This window comes from Microcaecilia unicolor, chromosome 1 (assembly GCF_901765095.1).
Source record: "Microcaecilia unicolor chromosome 1, aMicUni1.1, whole genome shotgun sequence".
Taxonomy (NCBI): Eukaryota; Metazoa; Chordata; class Amphibia; order Gymnophiona; family Siphonopidae; genus Microcaecilia; species Microcaecilia unicolor.
The window spans coordinates 204,427,399-204,441,878 of NC_044031.1; the positions used below are offsets into that span (position 1 = coordinate 204,427,399).

A 14,480-nucleotide genomic window follows, 5' to 3' on the forward strand; every position below is an offset into this window, starting at 1 on the left:
ATCTCCGTTTTTCGTCTTCCTCCGTGGCCATGCTTCCAGGAAGTAACGCTGCAGTGCTGATTCGTTGAATCCAGTTCGGCGTCTGACGTCAGACGTCGAACTGGATTCAACGAATCAGCACTGCAGCGTTACTTCCTGGAAGCATGGCCACGGAGGAAGACGAAAAACGGAGATTGCGGGTCGGACCTCGGCGCCAGCAAAAGTAAGCAGCGGGGGAGGGTTGACGGCGGGGAGGGGGTGGAGAGAGGCGGCGGCGGCGGCGGCGGGGGGGGGGGAGACAAAAATGTGCCCCCCCCCCTCTCTGGCTGTGGCCCCCCCTACCGCCGGATTCCAGATACGCCCCTGATCTCCAGCAGGCGAATGGATGGTCTCTCACAAGCTCTTGGTCTCATCTGATGGTGGCTCCTGTTGTTGGTCTTGCAGTTCAGTAGAGCTTTGGGATGTGTGGCTGAGCAGTGCCATTTTTAGGGGGTTCACCTGGTCACCCCAGGTCCCTCCCCCATCCTTCTCCCCTCTCCAGCCCTTCCTCTATTCTCCTTACTCACTGAAGAAGAAAAAAATTGGGGCATAATTGCCTTGGCTACAGAAGAGATACTGGTTTGGGCCAGTATAAAGGGCTTAGTGATGGAAAGGATGTGTGTGTGCTTCCAGCAGCAATGAGTTCGACAGGCAGGACTCCTGATGGCTGGCTCTCCCAGGGTGGGTGTATCTTTATATATATTTTTTCACCTTTGGGTCAGTTGTGGTTTTACCTTTGTTTTCTTTACAATGACTGCCGAAGTTGTTAAAAGCTGGTTCCACTGTGGGAAGCAGGAAGCAGCATTGGGGCAGTGCCTGGGTGGCTGTTGAGCCTCTCCTGTGGCAGAGGGGGCTGTGTTTGGGGAGGCCTTGTTATCTTCCTGAGCAGAAGAGATGCGGGCTCAATTTCCTCATGGGGCCATTAATGGTCTGGCAACTTTTTTAACAGCAGCGCAATTTGGGAGCCACGCTGTCAGTGTCTCCTTTATCCAGCACTGCTTCAGAAGTCCTTACATATGTGAGCCACTCAGGGGGTTTTTCTGGGTCTGGGGTCTTCTGACCTCCCCCCTCCCCCCCCCCAAAGTTAATTCTGTTGCTTCATAATGCCTGTATGTTGCAGCAGTCTGTTAGGCGAGCTGACAGTTCCTTTTTAGCTCAGTCTTTGGAGATTTCTGGCTTGTTCCCTGCCTCAGGGCAAGATGCATCAACCAAACGTAAAAGAATCTAAAACGTAAAAGTGCTTACCGAATTTGAAAAAATGAAGAATGCACTAAAAACACACCTCAGAAATGTTCGGTGCGGTATTCAAAAGTCGGATGCATGAAAGTTTCGCTAATCTGGTGCAATCCCCTGTAGCGGAGTAGGAAACGCATGCGCACAGAAAGCACACGTTATCAGCGTGGCTAATGTGCGTAAGAATTTTAAAAAAAAACACGTCCTTTATGGATGTCCTTGCCCCCGCCCGCCTGCCCGAGGTCGTCGCTGCTCCCCGCTTCCCAAAAATCAAAACTTTAAGCTGCCCCGGCCCCCCCTCCCTTCCTCTCTTCTCCCCAGCTCTGCCTCCCGCCATCCCCCACCGCCCCCCTGAGGTCATTGCCGCCGCTGCCCTCCTCCGTCTTACCGGTCACGCGCAGCGCCTCTCACCTCTGTGTGAAGGCGCTGCACGGGCAAGAAGAACAGCTGATTGCCTCTTCGCTGAGTCTTTGGACGTCCTTCCTTTCCTCCTGGGCCCGCCCTCATCTGACGTAAATAACCTACGTAGGTTACTTACATCAAACGAGGGCGGGCCCAGGAGGAAAGGAAGGACGTCCGAAGACTCAGCGAAGAGGCAATCAGCTGTTCTTCTTGCCCGTGCAGCGCCTTCACACAGAGGTGAGAGGCACTGCGCGAGACCGGTAAGACGGACGGGGGAGCGGCGGCAACGACGACCTCAGGGGGGGCGGGGCACGGGGCAGAGGATGGCGGGAGGCAGAGTTGGGGAGAAAGAGAGGAAAGGAGAGGGGCCGGGGCAGCTTAAAGTTTTGATTTTTTTGATGCAGGGGGAAGCGGGGAGCAGCGGCGACCTCGGGCGGGGCGGGGGGGCAAGGCCATCCATAAAGGACGCTCCTGACGAGCGCCTTTGCCCCCTCCCGATCCTTTTTTTTTTTAACATTTAGATTAATGCAGGGGGAGCGGGGAGCAGCGGCGACCTCGGGCGTCAATAAAGGACGCTCCTGGCGAGCGTTTTTGCCCCTTCGCGATTTTTTTTTTGTTTTTACATTAAAGTTTTAGCCGGGCAGCCACAACGAGAGGTACAGACCTCTCGTTAGCTTTCTGGTAGTTTTCCAGCATTAGGGCAAGCGGAAAACTTTAGTGCATCTCATTTCAATAGGGTTTCTACACAATTTGCTCATCTGCATTCCGTTTTCATTTGCTGCTACCGTCGTCGGAAATTGGGCTTTAATGCATGCCAGGGTAGGAAAACTGTTTGTTAAAGGGTCGTTAACTTGTTCGTTAAGTTTAGTGCATCTTGCCCTCAGTCTCCACTGATGGACCCTGCCCTGATGAGGAGACGTTTGTATTGTATTCCAGCTCAGAAACAGGGTCTATTGCTTCCCTGTCTCCCTGTCATTCTGAGGGAGTCATTTCAGGGCAGTCTCTTTCTGCACAAATGCAGGAGGAATTGGAGGAGAGGGAGCTATTTACAAAAGAATCTGATAATCCCACTGCAGTGTGGGTGTTTGATAAGGAGGAGTTCCTTCCTTTATATCTAAGGCTCAAAAGGTTCTTAATCTGCTCATCTTAAAATGGTGACACTAGAATACTGCTTCAGTCTTTTTTCCAGTGCATGAGACAATGCAGGAAGTCCTTTCTGCTCAGGGGGTCACCTTCAAGTGGTGGCGACTGTGTCACGTCTTTACCCCATTTCCACACACGAGCAGGAAATGCTATATTTGCCTAATATGGATTCGTTAGTGGCAGTAGTCACCAAAAGGCCACTTATAATTCCAGAGTTGGTTAAACGCTGTTCCTAGTGTGGGAGCCAGTGAACAGTATCAGGGCAGTGCACTATGTGTGTTAGGCCTTTAAAAGTGTTCTCATATTCTTATATACCTTTCATTTAGAGAACTTTGAATCCCCTCAGTTTTTTCACATAGGGCAGTTACTTAAGCATCCTGAAAGTTTTCCTCACTTCTTTTGTGGAACTTTCTTTTTCTTGCCAGAACTCTATTTATATTGGCAGTACAGGAATTCTTTTTTTCAGCACCTTTAGAAAGTAGTTTACTTAGTCAGGGTTAGTGCTGTTGGCTCCATGTTTCTGTGAGAAATGTTACTTATAGTTATTTTCTGTGTTTAGTGCCCTGGTCTCCATGGTAACCATGGAACTCAGTGCTGCCATGGGGGCATTTTGTCCAGGTGCAGTGTTAACAGCAAAATAGTTTTATTCAGTGTTGCCAGGTGGGCGGTTTTCCGCGAACCTGCCGCGGGAAATTTTTGCCCGCGGCGGGTCGCGGTTTTTTGGGCTTCTTTTTTTTCTTTTCCACGGTTTTTCGGGCGGTTTTTTCGGCCGCGGGGGGCGGGGTTAGTGACGTTTTGGGCGGGGCCGATGACGGGGGGGCGGGCCGATGGTGGGGGCGGGGTTGATGACGCGGGGGTGGGGGTGTCGGGCGGGGTTTGAGTTTGGGCGGGTTTTGGGCTGTTTTTACGCTGGATTGGGTGGGAAAAAAATTTTCCACCTGGCAACACTGGTTTTATTCTGGAAGGTGGCTAACTTTCAACATGAAGGTCACAGGTTCAAGGCTGGTTTGACCCTACCTGTCCTTCCAACTATCGACCCATCTCCCTCCTCCCCTTCCTCTCCAAGATACTTGAACGTGCCGTTCACCGCCACTGTCTTGATTTTCTTTCATCTCAAACTGTTCTTGACCCACTCCAATCTGGCTTTCGCCCTCTTCATTCAACTGAAACTGCACTTACAAAAGTGTTATGACTGGGGATGTGAGCCCTTGTGCCCCGACTGAGTACGGCGAAGATGAAGTGCACCGCACTCGGTCAGGCAGCCAGACAACCCCTAGCTTCACCTGCACTTAGCCACTATTCCCCACGAGTTGAGCCCCTGGGTTCAAGCGGCCGGCAGGACTTCCAGAACCGGTGGGGTTGCAGGACCACCGACCAGACAGGTAGTCAACAGACACAGTCCAAGAGCCAGGAAAACAGTAGAGCTGAGAATAGTCAAAACACAGTCCAGGGTCAGAGGCACACAGCAACACAGCGCGTGGTCAGGAAACAAGCCAAGGTCTGGAACACCGAAAAAACTGGAAACAGGATAACCAACAAGGAACACGGATGTGGACCACGACCTCTATGCAGCCGAAGCAACGAAGGGCTGGAGGCAGTGCCTTAAGTAGGGAAGGAATTGGGCTCAAGCATGTGCAGCTGATCCAAGATGGCTGCCCCCATCAGCAGAGTAGCACAACGCCCAAATATGGGCTTCCTTCCTGTTCTCTTATACAAGATGGCTGTCCCCTCCTGAGCTAGCCAAGATGGCTGCTGTCCTTGATCCAACCAAGATGACGGCTGCCAGAAATAGGAAACAGAAACAGACCCATCCTGGAGAAACCACATCCAAAATAGCCGGCTATCTCTGCCGGACCGCGCCTCGCCGGCGAATAGGCCACGCAGGCCTGGAACCAGGTGAGGAACGTAACAAAAAGTTTCCAATGACCTGTTACTGGCCAAATCCAAGGGTCTCTATTCTATCCTCATCCTTCTCGATCTATCCGCCGCTTTTGACACTGTTGATCACAGCTTACTCCTTGATACGTTGTCTTCACTTGGATTCCAGGGCTCTGTTCTTTCCTGGTTCTCCTCCTACCTCTCGCTTCGCACCTTTAGTGTACACTCTGGTGGGTCCTCTTCCACTTCTATCCCACTACCAATCGGTGTACCTCAGGGTTCTGTTCTCGGTCCTCTCGTGTTCTCCATCTTGCCTTGGCTCTCTGATATCATCCCATGGCTTTCAATACCATCTGTACGCTGATGACTCCCAGATCTACCTCTCTACCCCCGAAATCTCAACCAGCATCCAGACCAATGTATCAGCCTGCCTATCTGATATCGCTGCCTGGATGTCTCAACGTCATCTGAAACTTAACATGGCCAAAACCAAGCTTCTCATCTTTCCCCCTAAATCCATCTCTCCTCTCCCCACTTTCTCTATTTCTGTGGATGGCACTCTCATTCTCCTTGTCTCATCAGCTCGTAACCTTGGGGTCATCTTCGACTCCTCTCTCTCCTTCTCTGCTCACATTCAGCAGATTGCCAAAACCTGTCGTTTCTCTATAACATCAGCAAAATCCGTCCCATCCTCTCTGAGCACTCTACCAGAACCCTTATCCACACTCTTTTATCACCTCTCACCTAGACTATTGCAACCTGCTTCTCACCGGCCTCCCACTTAGTCATCTCTCCCCTCTTAAATCAGTCCAAAACTCTGCTGCGCGACTCATTTTCCGCCAGAGTCGCTATGCTCACATTAGCCCTCTCCTCAAGTCACTTCACTGGCTCCCTATCCGTTTCCGCATTCAATTCAAACTTCTCTTACTGACCTATAAGTGCATTCACTCTACCGCTCCCCAGTACCTCTCCATTCTTGTCTCTCCCTACCCCCCCCCCCCCCTCGGGCACTCCGTTCTGTGGATAAACCTTTCTTGTCTGCCCCCTTCTCCTCTACTGCTAATTCCAGACTGCATTCCTTTTATCTAGCTGCACCTCACGGCCGGAATAGACTTTCCGAGCTTGTACGTCTATCCCCGTCTTTGGCTGTTTTCAAATCTAGGCTAAAAGCCCACCTCTTTAACGCTGCTTTTGACTTCTAACCACTACTCACTTGCCCTGTACCCTTTTATCCCCACCTCTTTAATTCCCTTACCTCTTAGTTGTTCTGTCTGTTTGTCTGTCCTGTTTAGATTGTGAGCTCTTTCAGCAGGGACTGTCTTTTCATGTATGGTGTACAGCGCTGCGTATGCCTTGTAGCGCTATAGAAGTGATAAGTAGTAGTTTTTGCATCATATTAGAAGCTGTAGAACTCAGTTCTGTTTCAAATGGAGCATGTTTTACTTCACTCTCCCATTTTGCTTGCCTAGACAAGCAGTTGATTGTATGGCTGGGACACTTAACATAAGTACATAAGTAGTGCCATACTGGGAAAGACCAAAGGTCCATCTAGCCCAGCATCCTGTCACCGACAGTGGCCAATCCAGGTCAAGGGCACCTGGCACGCTCCCCAAACGTAAAAACATTCCAGACAAGTTATACCTAAAAATGCGGAATTTTTCCAAGTCCATTTAATAGCGGTCTATGGACTTGTCCTTTAGGAATCTATCTAACCCCTTTTTAAACTCCGTCAAGCTAACCGCCCGTACCACGTTCTCCGGCAATGAATTCCAGAGTCTAATTACACGTTGGGTGAAGAAAAATTTTCTCCGATTCGTTTTAAATTTACCACACTGTAGCTTCAACTCATGCCCTCTAGTCCTAGTATTTTTGGATAGCGTGAACAGTCGCTTCACATCCACCCGATCCATTCCACTCATTATTTTATACACTTCTATCATATCTCCCCTCAGCCGTCTCTTCTCCAAGCTGAAAAGCCCTAGCCTTCTCAGCCTCTCTTCATAGGAAAGTCGTCCCATCCCCACTATCATTTTCGTCGCCCTTCGCTGTACCTTTTCCAATTCTACTATATCTTTTTTGAGATACGGAGACCAGTACTGAACACAATACTCCAGGTGCGGTCGCACCATGGAGCGATACAACGGCATTATAACATCCGCACACCTGGACTCCATACCCTTCCTAATAACACCCAACATTCTATTCGCTTTCCTAGCCGCAGCAGCACACTGAGCAGAAGGTTTCAGCGTATCATCGACGACAACACCCAGATCCCTTTCTTGATCCGTAACTCCTAACGCGGAACCTTGCAAGACGTAGCTATAATTCGGGTTCCTCTTACCCACATGCATCACTTTGCACTTGTCAACATTGAACTTCATCTGCCACTTGCACGCCCATTCTCCCAGTCTCGCAAGGTCCTCCTGTAATCGTTCACATTCCTTCTGCGACTTGACGACCCTGAATAATTTTGTGTCATCGGCGAATTTAATTACCTCACTAGTTATTCCCATCTCTAGGTCATTTATAAATACATTAAAAAGCAACGGACCCAGCACAGACCCCTGCGGGACCCCACTAACTACCCTCCTCCACTGAGAATACTGGCCACGCAATCCTACTCTCTGCTTCCTATCTTTCAACCAGTTCTTAATCCATAATAATACCCTACCTCCGATTCCATGCTAAAGGCTAGCTGTGTTGGTTTGCCACAGCAGCAGCAGTGCTGTCTGATAGTGCACACTTGACAGTTGACACTAGCCAATACTATTGCGTACCAGCTCCAGCCACCACTGTATCAGCAGCACCACTAGCTGTATGCTGTAGTGTCTCTAAATGCTTCTATTGCACTTTTGCACCTTTTCATTGTATTGGACAGCTAGCAATTATTACTAAGCTACTTCAATGTAGAGGAATAGCTTAATGGTTAAAGCAACCATCTGAGCGTGAGCATGGAGATCTAGAAGTTGCTGGTTCAAGTCCCACTGCACCTTGCCATCAATAGAGCACAATGGTACAAACAGCCATATTCTGCTACACCATCTGGCTCTGGCTCTCAGCTATACTAGTTAGCTCCAGTGAGCAGCCAGTTCTATTGCACAGCCACACCATCCATTCTTGACCCTCTCAGCAAGAAGATAGTTCTAGCGTAGGCATTGGACAGCTGATTTGACTTCTAAGTCACATTTAGTAAGCTACCTTTTAGAGGTAAACGTTTGTTTGGAGAAGATCTAGAGAAGTTGGATAAAGACCTAGGGGACTCCAAGTCTCTGAGATTGACAGAGGACAAGTCTAAAGATTCTTTTAAATCCTCGTGGTCTGATCTTAAGTTTCATAAGGCTAAGTGCTACAGGCCAGGCAAATCTATCTTTCAGAGTTCCCACTTCAGCAAAGACAAGCCATCTTTCATGGTGTCAGAAAGAACTCTGCTTCAAACTCCAAGGCTACCAGTGCCTTCTGCATCTCCCAATGATGGGGTCTCAGTTCACTCCTTGGGTTTCATAGTAGCAGAACTCCTCTCCAGGTTCCATGAGAAGTGGACCAAAATTACCTCAGACTAGTGTAAAGCAAGGTTACAAACTGGAGTTCTTCTATTCCACTTCAGATTTTTCTTGGAATCTCCATGCAAGCTCCAGCCCAAATATCAAGCAGTTCAAGCCACCTTGCAAACGCTTCTTCATTTATTTATTTATTTGGATTTATTTACCGCATTTTTGAAGGAATTCACTCAAGGTGGTGTACAGTAAGAATAGATCAAACATGAGCAATAGGCAATTACAGCAGTAAAAATATTCAAAAACAATACAAAGTATGGCATAGTATACCTACTTACAATGTCAACACAATATGTAATAGAACATTTTAATTGACAGTGTAGGATATAAGCAAAGATGGAACATGTAGATAGGTAAGAGAATAAGAGGAGTTAGAAAGTAAGGTGACTGATTTAAAGAAAGTTGCACATGAGGTCAGAGAGATGGTTAAATATTATCTCAGGTAGGCTAGGAGTGGATAAACATGTCTTGCTACTTTATGAGGCGCAGTTGCAATTGGGGAACAGGAAGTTATTCCATTTACTTTGTAGTTCCAAAGAAGGGAGCTTCCTTCTACCTGAGTTCGGACTTCAAAGAGTCCGTGTTAAAGGTTCAACATTTCACAGTGGGAACATTGCAGTTTGTAATAGTTTCAGTCCAGTAGGGAGAGTTTCTAAACTACCTGGATCTCAAGGAAGCGAGCATTCATGTTCCCATTTCACCTTCCCACAGAAAATTTGTGATTTGCAATCCTTGGAGAACATTATCATTTATGACCATGTTATCATTTATGACCATGTCATTCATCCTTTCCACATCAGCAAGGACGTTTTTTCAAGGTCATGGTAGTAGTGGCAGCCTTTCTTCACAAGGATGAATTGCAGGTTCATCCATACCTGGTGATTGGCTGATTTGCAACTCTTCCTTTCAAGAGAGTCTGCAAATTTTATCCAAGATAGCTGCTCTTCTTCAGTTCTATGGACTGGTATTCAATTTCACCAAGAGACAATTGTTTCCAACACAAATCTTGGCGTATCTTGGAGTGATATTCAACATAGGCTTAGGGATGACGTTTCTTCCTGTTGCTCATCAGCAAAATATTCACACCCAAGTCAGGTTCTACTTTCCCTACCAGATCCTGGGTTCTGGGATTATGTTCAAGTTCTGGGTGCAATGGCCTCTATCTTTGACATTCTTCCATGTGCCCAATTCCACATCAGACCAGGGGTTCCTTCTCAGCTGTTGGTCTCCATCGCTCTTGGACCCTCCATGCCAAATTCAGCCTCAACTGGTGGATTCAGTGCAGCCTTCCTCTGACAATTCAGAAGTTCTCTCTCTGCAGATATATGTATCAGCTCGTATGTTGCTAGGCATGCCTTAGCTGGGTGCAACAGATTTCAGATTCCTTCCAGAATTCCAATAGTCAGCCTCCTCCTGATTTGCCAGATGTGGAGACAGGGCTAGCATTTTTGGCAGATTCCTTGTATGGCTTGATTTGGGCGTCGAACAAGCAGATGTCTTTGCTGGTCACAGCCTGTCGTTTGCTGAGGTTGCGCCACTGGACAGCAGACGCAGCTTCAAACAGTGGCTTGTTAAGCTCCCTTTTAAGGGCAAGCTGTTGTTTGGTGAGGATTTAGCGATTGGTGAAAGATCTGGGTGAGTCAGACTCAGTGTCTTCCTGAGGACATATCTAAATGTTCTTTCCAGTCGGGTCAGGCTCACCCTCGTTTTAAAGATACCAGGTGCTATCATCCAGGGCACCCTAGTTTTAATCAGAGATCCAGGTACCTGTCCAAGCAGGGTTTTGGAACTCCAGACTTTGTGCTGTCAAGATATTCCAGATTTCTCCTGAAGGGGTGATGGATTGCACAGTCCCGTCTTTTCTTCCTAAGGTTGTTTTTGCCTTTCATCTCAACCTTTGTTTCTTCCCACTTCCTTGATGTTCGCCATGTGTTCCTACACTGTTTGGTCAGATCATTGTTTGTGCTTTTCTTGGGACCACAGAAAGGTAATGCGGCTTACAAACCCAGGCTAGCTCGCTGGGTCAAGGAGGTTATCGAGTCTGTATATTTACTAGCTGGTAAATGGCCTTCCTTGCATATCTTCTCCAGACACTACCATTTGGATGTCTCTGCTCGGTCGGATGCATCTTTTGTAGTATCAGTGCTATCCGCGGGAGCTTCAGGTTCACACCCTATGTCAGGACTGCTTTGCTACATCCCACAAGTCTCTGGATTCATCTGGTGCTGAATCTAAGGAAGAAAAAATTATTTCTTACCTGATAATTTTCTTTCCTTTGGTCCACAGCAGATGAATCCAAAGGCCCACCCTGTTTTTCCAGTGGTTCCTATTGGTTAATTCTCTCTGCTGGAACTTGCTGCTGCATTTTTATATTTTAGATGGACTAATGTAATCGGTTTATGTGTTTGCAGTTCTTGGTTTAGCATTTTTCTCTGTGGGGAAGGAGAAATGTTCTAATTCTGTTTTCTTCTGCTTTGCTATAAGAAATACTAACTGACCCAGGATCTTTCCATCCTATAAGACACTTCAGTTCAGCGCTCTCTGTCTCCACCTGCTGGTAGATTGTCACAACACACAAGTCTCTGGATTAATCTGCTGCGACTGAAAGAAAGAAAATTGAGGTAAAAAATAATTTTTGTTCTAAGCAGGCAACAGATTAAAGATCAGACAATAGTAATTAGACATATGAATATTAATTAATTTATAGCCCTTTGAGACTGGTGACAAACACAGCGGCAGATTCATATAAGCTACGCTGTATAGCATATGGTTAAGATTTTCTCAGTAAAATAAAAACATTTTTGATCTACAGGGCTTGAAACATTTATCGAAAGGGTTTTTTTTATGTCTAACGGAAAAAAAAAAATAAAAGTCAATGATACCCTTTCTAACAAAGGAGCTTATATACTAAAAACAAATAGGGATATTTTTCTAACAGTCCACACAAAAGTGAATGCATACTGGCAGAGTGTCAGATTATAAAAGTGACTAAATGTGTGTTCTTTTATTTTGAAATTATGCCAATAAAAGTACTCACATACATTTAAACTCACTAATATCTGTGAATAGTTTTTGCTGAGTAAAAATATATGCATACATTTGAAAATTCAAAAGTATGTACATATGTCCCCAGGAATGCCACCTCCTACAGTGGGTAAAAGTGCAAGTGAAATGTGCTACCTATGTACTTTGACCCATATATAGGATGGATAGTTTTATAAGAGATCATTACTTTGTGTAATGCACTATTTTACCCACAGAAATGCTTTTAGTGTTGCCTTATTAATGTGCTATTTCCTAAATGGCTCATTCACTAAAGCATAGTAAGTCACATTACTTTTAACATGGGTTACTTCATATTTAGTGAACTAGCCCCATAGAATATAATGTGACTGGCAGCAATTAATGCATGCAGTAACCCAAATTACTGTAGCACGAGTTATCACACTTTAATCAATCAGTCTCTAAGCCCCTAATGTGTGAGAAAACATTCTCTATAGAGCATATATAAATAGGCACATAAATTTTAATGTGCCTGCACTGTATATGTAGAGCATTAAAATAGCACGGTAATTGCCTCATTAATCTTACCATGCAATTTAGTAAGGTTCTGGTTCCAGAAGCTAAATTTAGCATATACTTTTATCATGTGAAATTTAGCTCATGACCTAGGGCTATAGTAAACTGCTAGCATACTGTTTTATGTCATGAACAGTTTAAAAATTGGGTAAAGCTATATTCCAACATGGTATACCCCTCCCCTCCAGCACAGAAGAAAGCCAACCCTATCCTTTCTGCAGCCCATCAAGCGCACCTCACCAGTTCTGAGTCCACCCACAGAAAACATCTCAGATTTCCCTACCCCTCCTATTTTGATCCAGTAAGAAGAGAATTACTTAACATGCTACTGAGTCAGCTTCCAGTGATCTGGTGCCACCTACCATCATCACAGTCTTTGATCCCTATGTGTGAGTTTGGGGTATTCACAATTAGTTACAAGTGGGTCACTATATAGAATTTAGCTCCTGAATATGAAGAAGAAATACTCATGGAACAGAGAGCAGAGACTATACAATATCTATGCTGGTAGCAGTGAAAGTAGGGCTCTAATTTGGTGTTGGATTTCTACACATAAAAATAATAAAACACAGTTGTCCCCCGTACACCTTATTGAAGAAAAGAGTGCCTGATGGGTAAAATCTTTGGTAATGCTCTTACTGACTTTCTCAGCATTCCTTCAACTCTTCAGCCATCTTTGCCAAAACCATGCAAAGCCAAATAACAGGGGCAGTGAGAAATGAAATCCTCTTTCCCTTTGGATTCTTACTTTTTGCTTTCCTACAATAGATCTTTAAGGAGGAGAAGTATTTGAAAGATGCCATGGAATGTAGTGATGTGATCTGGCAGAGAGGCTTACTAAGGAAAGGCTATGGAATCTGCCATGGGACTGCTGGGAATGGATACTCCTTCTTATCACTTTATCATCTAACTCAGGACAAAAAGTACCTCTACAGGGCATGTAAGGTGAGATATGCTGTGGTCTTTTCTTGGGTCATATACTACCATTTTTTTGTCTACTTATTTTACATATCACTATAACAGTTCTAAAAAGAATCGGAGTCATTTCCTTTCTAAATAATCATGCTGGTTATACCTAAAAAAATATTTTTTTTGTCATAAATGGGTCTTATTGCTAAAACCAAAAATGGCTATTGAGCACACCCTTCTAGCCTAACTCTGTTCAATGTGTACAGATTATCAGATAATCTTTATATATCATAGCTTTGATTAATTTGTATAGACATATTTGTATGATTCCTTTTTTTTTATTTGTATGAAGTCTTTATTGATCAAATAAAAAGAAAACCAATACAATAGCTCTGTGGACAACAACATTTCTCTGTTACATAGTTTATACCAACACTCAAAATTATCCAATAGTTCTTCATCCAACAATTTCAACTACCAAATATTAACTCCTTGGAACTTCAAGGTTTATATAGTCCTTCCCCTGGGACACCACTTGCCACTTCCACCCATACCACATTTTCACCACATAGCTCAAACATTTTGAGTGTACTGAATAAAGGATTGCCATACCGCTTTCCATTTATTGTGTTGTTGTTTTCGCTCCACTATGAATTTCTCCATGTCACACACATAGGTCAACTTATTTAGCCATCTCTTGACCGATGGGACCCCCACCTGCTTCCAGTACAATGCAGTAACCACTCATGCTGTATTCACTGCCTGCCTCACAAGTGTCTGTTGGTTCGAAGTGAGGCCTGTCACTCCGGCCGAGAAAAGAAAGATCTCCGGCTTCCAAGGGACAGGCCTCCCTACCCATGTTTGCAGTCTGCTGTGAACAGTTTTCCAAAAAGCCTGAACTTTGCCACAACTCCACCACACATGGCCCATTGTTCCCCGTTGGCCACAATTCCTCCAGCAAAGGCCAGAAGAATTCGGGTATATTCTCTGCAAGCGATCTGGAGTAAGGTACCAGCAATATAGCACCTTCACTGTGTTCTCCTTGTGTGATTCCTTTCTAAGTGCATTCTTGAGGAAAGAAGATGAATATAATAGAAATATTTAAATATCTAACAGGCTTCAGTATAGTAAAAGTAAGCATCTTTAATAGGAAATGAAATTAGAAGGCTTGGGGGCACATTTTCAAAGCACTTATACTTAAAGTTCTATAGTAACCTATGGAACTTTGTAAGTCTAAATGCTTTGAAAATGAGCCCCAACATGTCGATGTAAAGACTTAGAGCAGGGATAAGGTAATTATCCACTTATAGAACATAAGAATAGCCATACTGGGTCAGACCAATGGTCCATCTAACCCACTATCCTGTTTCCAACAGTGGCTAATCCAGGTAACAAGTACCTGGCGGAAACCCAAATAGTAGCACCATTCCATTCTACCAATCCCAGGGCAAGCAGTGACTTCCCCATTGTCTATCTCAATAGAGAGCCCATTTTATAAATGTACATAGGCACCTATGAAACTGCCAAAATCATGGCTCAAATGCAGCTATATACATTTACGGGGAACCAAAGAGTGGAGATGGCCAAAAAAAACAGAGACCTGAGCCACAGGTGCAACTCTAAAACCTTTATTGAATAACAACTGACCTGACATAGCCATGTTTCGGCAGTAGTGTTTGCATCAAGGGTCTTTATTATTTCAGGAACCGATTGTATATTGTTACAACAATTGTATAGAAAAACCAAGTGGCAAACAGTAGTGTC

At 45.2% G+C, this 14,480-nt stretch overlaps 1 protein-coding gene across 1 annotated transcript in view; it reads left to right on the forward strand.

Moving 5' to 3' along the window:
* LANCL2 (LanC like 2) overlaps nt 1–14,480 on the forward strand; it is a 161,215-nt gene that overhangs the window by 125,655 nt on the left and 21,080 nt on the right. The window contains exon 7 of the mRNA XM_030207281.1: nt 12,576–12,752. Coding sequence (XP_030063141.1) covers nt 12,576–12,752 — 177 coding nt within the window. The remainder of the gene's footprint in view (nt 1–12,575; nt 12,753–14,480) is intronic.